Source organism: Quercus robur, chromosome 10, assembly GCF_932294415.1.
Source record: "Quercus robur chromosome 10, dhQueRobu3.1, whole genome shotgun sequence".
Taxonomy (NCBI): Eukaryota; Viridiplantae; Streptophyta; class Magnoliopsida; order Fagales; family Fagaceae; genus Quercus; species Quercus robur.
In genome coordinates, this window is record NC_065543.1 from 6143090 (window position 1) to 6147742 (window position 4653).

General features: G+C 33.3%; 1 protein-coding gene across 2 annotated transcripts; it reads right to left on the bottom strand.

The window, feature by feature from the left end:
* Window positions 1–285: 285 nt before the first annotated feature.
* Window positions 286–4111, bottom strand: LOC126702905 (uncharacterized). Of its 2 annotated transcripts, XM_050401766.1 has the most exons (2): window positions 3890–4111; window positions 286–997 (listed from the first exon to the last, which is right to left on the bottom strand). In XM_050401766.1, the coding sequence occupies exons 1-2, from the start codon at window positions 3916–3918 to the stop codon at window positions 457–459; spliced, it is 570 nt and encodes a 189-aa protein (XP_050257723.1). In that variant the 5' UTR covers window positions 3919–4111; the 3' UTR covers window positions 286–456. The 2 variants fall into 2 exon arrangements, with proteins under 2 accessions (XP_050257723.1, XP_050257722.1); XM_050401765.1 differs by lacking the exon at window positions 3890–4111 and having other exon boundaries at window positions 286–2416.
* Window positions 4112–4653: the final 542 nt, after the last annotated feature.

A 4653-nucleotide genomic window follows, 5' to 3' on the forward strand; every position in this document is an offset into this window, starting at 1 on the left:
GAAATTTCATCATACAAAATTTGTTTGAATTCCATTTAATTTTATCCATTTAGTTAACCATTTATAATTAAGTAATTAACACATGCATTTAGCCTTCTAATTTAAATAGATTTTCTCTTCTTCTTTTCCCTTAGCGAATATCATGCTATAAAGTAATTTACAAAAATCATACATTTAAAATCATCCAATACAACCAAAAACATTATAGTTTAATGGCATTATCCAATTCTCCTATTGAGGAAAACCCAAGTTCAAATTCCTCTAGCCCATTTGCTATTGGTAAAATAAAAAAAATTATCCACTCCAATTAATTCTGAATAAATTTGTTTCACAAGAAATTAGATAGCAAAAAATTGCCCATACAAGGTAAAACCCATTAAGCCAACTGAAAAATGAAGAGGAAATTTTTTCCAAATTGTACTGTTTGGACACAAGCAAACTATAAACTATTCTCATCTAATTATTATCTTGTTCCTCCTCTGCCAAAACCATTCTACTAAGAGGACTAGGCCCAAGGTTCTTCCTTCTCATAATACTCCTCTTCCTTATCAATTCCATTTGATTCCTCCTTCTAATTTGCATCATTGCTTCTTCTTCAACAACAAATCTCCTCATTAAAACATCATCAGTCAACGACTTGCCCCGAAAAACTCTTCTCCCTTCCACACTAAGTCTTGCACTAGGAATTCTCTCTTGTGGTGTGGGAATTAATGGCTTTGATCTTGGGTAACTATTGCTTCTTCTTGGTGGAACATCAGCTCTGAAAATCTCAGTGTAGGAAGAGATTGGTGCACAAAGACAAACTCGAGTAAACGATGTAGCAACCTTCAAAGAGGTACATTTTCTTAGCTTGTTTCTATTGGAATTCGCCGCCGGAATTTCTGTGGAATTGGTAATGGTTTTCCATATTGTAGCATTTGTTGAAGGAACTGCCGTGGACTTGGACATGCTTCTCCATAGAGTGGCCATCCCAATTGCTCTTTGATACCAAGGCTTCCTATTACGTACGAAGTGCATGTCATGCTCATGCATAATTTCTGTGTCTTATATGTGTGATGCAAATATGCAATGGCTTTTCTACATTATGCACTCTCTATAAACTATATTTGGGAAACATTTTTTACAACAATAACAAGATCATTCTTTATATTCCATATTATATATGTATAAAGTTAACATACCCAATTGGCAAGATTGGTTTGGAAGTCCAAACATACGTTTGACAATTTAGCCTAAAGTTCAAATGTATCATAAACCAAAGAAGTCTCTTCCTTGGCGTTAACAATACTTTGTTCTAATTTCAAATTCTTCAAAAGAGAAATTTAGACTCAGCCTGGAGTTTTCTTCACGGCCGTGTGGCACCATAGTTGGCTGCCCCAAAACCTTATTATGGTCTACTACATTTTGTTCACATGTTGTTCAAATCAAAGTCTGGATTTTGAATAAGTTTGACCTTGTAAAAGACTCTAGCTAGTTTTGAATTTTTTCAGACCTTTTCATCAGGGGTAAGTACACAGGTCGGTTCTTATTCCAAATCTGAAAAATAGAAAATTAAATGGCTATAATTTAATTAGTTCTACTATCATACCATTTGTTGTAATTTTTGTCAGAACTTGATGAAGTGGTCGACTATGAGTGATGAACAATCATTCGCGTGAACCAACCATTTTTTTTCTTCCATAAATCACAATTGATCACCTCATAAATATAACAAAAGTTGTGACTCTAGACTTTCTCTAATTTGATATGTACATGAAACAAGAATTAAAATAAGAGAAGATATGGCCCTTGGTAGCAAAAACTAGCAAAAGGATGCCATGTGACAAGCAAACAACCTAGAAAACGTCATTGAAATCCAATGTGCGGATGGTGATGTCTCGCATTTGTTATTAGATTACTGTGTTTGTCCTACATCTTTTGTCCACCATAGAATCCAATTTTGATATTCTGTGTTTTAAAATAAAGTTAGCAGATTTAAACTTACCCTCTTTGGTGAACCCAGAAATGCAAAAGAAAAATGAGCATTATCTTTTAAGATAAAGTTTGCAATTAATAACTTAACAAAGTCGTGCAAATTGTGACTATTGAGTATTGTCTTTATCTAAGTGAACAATATTTTGGGGCACCCAAAATGATATTGTATAAACAAACAAAATAGAAATAGAATAAAAATAAATTATCCAAAATGACTAGAGCTCAACCCTGGTTGGTTTGGTCTAGCTGACAGACAAGCTTAATGGGTTAGAAAAAAAAAACACAATTTAACTCCTTAATTATTAATTTTTGGTATTAATAATAAATTATAAATTGAGAGTTAGTCTTATTCTTTCAAAATTTCTTCCTTCCCATGAATTGAACAAAGACCTTTCATTATCGTGTGAGAAGATTAACATTTGACTACAAAAAAATAAGTTTTTTATATTTTGGAAGTCCTAAAGTTTTTTTTTTTTTTTTTTTTCTCTTAATTGGGAGTGTAAAAATTGATGATTACTTTAAGGGAACGACGCAATGCAATTATACACTTGTGAGAATGGAAGCACAAAAAATGGGCTTTTGACTTTAGTAAAGGATATCTCAGTTCAAGCCCAACAAAACATAGAGTTGGACTGGATTTTCCTTTCCCCAGACAATCCTACTCTCGTTTTCTTTTTCTTTTGTGGAAATTTTGTTCGTGGCCCAGTCTTAGACTTCAAACTCTAGTTGCAATTCAAGCCCGACCACTTTGCCAGTTGTATTGAGAATGGGCCCGCAGGCTTCCTAAGTTTAGTAATATGCTCAAGGAAAATTTGTCTTATGAGACGATCTAATAAGGTATCTTTCTCTCACATGTAGATTTTATATGTCATGAAAGAGATGTTTCATGAGATAGTTTCTTTTACGCCGTCCAAACAAACCCGTCCCACCTCTACAAGTTTTCCCATTTTATTTTGCCTATTGATTCCTATATATATATATATATATATATTTTATCTCGATTCCCATTTTCTTCCATTCTCATTCATTTATGTTAGATTATCTCATCAAAATATCTTCATTCTGACCTATCTTAGTCCTACCTGAAAGCAATGGACGGGACAAGTTTCTATGATATGCCCCGTCTAACTATCCTACCCCATTATCACCTCTAAACGTGTTAAAGTCAAGTTTAACAAATTCAGTGTAAATTAGAAATAACCAATTACTGTTCCAAGAGTTGAAGTGGTATGAAATTACGCCTATAAATTCTATCCATTTTCCCTTCTAAATTCTAATTTAGGGAGAAAAAAAACAAGTCCATGACACGATCTCTTGCGCAATATATAGGACGTCATGTAAGCATCACGCTTAGATATTAGTGTTCTACACAGAAGCCCGCTTCAAATGTCTCAACTTTCACATATTTTAACATTTTAAATAATATAATGCAACACAAATCAGAGTAGCTTATAATTTATTATTTTAATGCTGCACACATGTATGTAAAAAAATAAAAGCTATATGCATAAATGTATAATCATAAGTAAATGCATCATGCAATAAATTTTGCCAAAATTTTCATGCCTAGCATCAAGTCATTGACACGGGGAATCAATTAACTTATTTATTACCCTTTTGGTTTTTTGGGGTCAGAGAACACATTTGTACCATAATAGTTTAGCTAAAAGTTGTAAACTTTGACACAATACAGCTCTGAGAAATGTCTCAAGGAATCTCAAATTTGAGAACTTTGTAGCAAAAGCAAATTGCAATGCATAGTAAGAAAGGAAAACATGCAAACAATCTAACTAGAATTAATGATCAAGTAAAGCTTTTGATTGTTATGTTGTGAATATCACATTGAACACATAAGGCAAATATTGGAGAGAGTGAGAGAAGGCCAAAGACAAAGAGTGTTGTTTTGTTGGCATACCTTGTGTTTGAGTTCTTTGGATCTTGCATGAACCAAGCAAACTGAAGTATGAGTGTGAGAGTGCTGGTGAAGGAGAGCAAAGAAGTTTCATTTGGGTTGAGAATGAATAGCCTTTTTCTTCAGTTTGTGACTCTAAGATGGGGTTGGCAATGTGCTTCTTTTCCTTTTCTCCATTCTTTATTGCAACCCACCCTTTCTTTTGCTTTGGCAGGCATGATTCTTATTGATTTTCGGAGAGAGAGAGAGAGAGAGATTGAAATTCCAAAGACAAAGTAAACTGTGGCTTTTTAATGCAATTACTAAAGTACCCTCATTCACTTTTAAAAGGGAAAATGCCCTCGTCAAATTCCTTTCTTTTGCTAGGGGGTGGAAAGTATCAAGACAATTATATAATAATGTTTAGTTCCTGATCTTTATGATTGTGGGCAAGTGAGATTTGTTAGTGCATTGATTTGTTTAGGACATGCTTGGCCTGCCTTTCTGAGAGAAAAATCATAGACTATCAAAGTAATCTTTTTAGTTAGGTATATAATTTTCCTAACTGTAAGAAATTTTTCTGATACCTATGCATGTTGGAGCTCATGATTCTGTTAGCCTTTTGATCATTAGTATTCTATATTCTATTCCACAAAATTATGAATGAGAGGCACTTGAAAGTTGAAAGGGAGTTTTGCAAAGATAAAAATGTCCTTGCATTCGCTTTCTTTCCAAAATTGGAACCAATGAAAAAAATTAAAAAAAAAAATGAAAGAAAGAAAAGGACA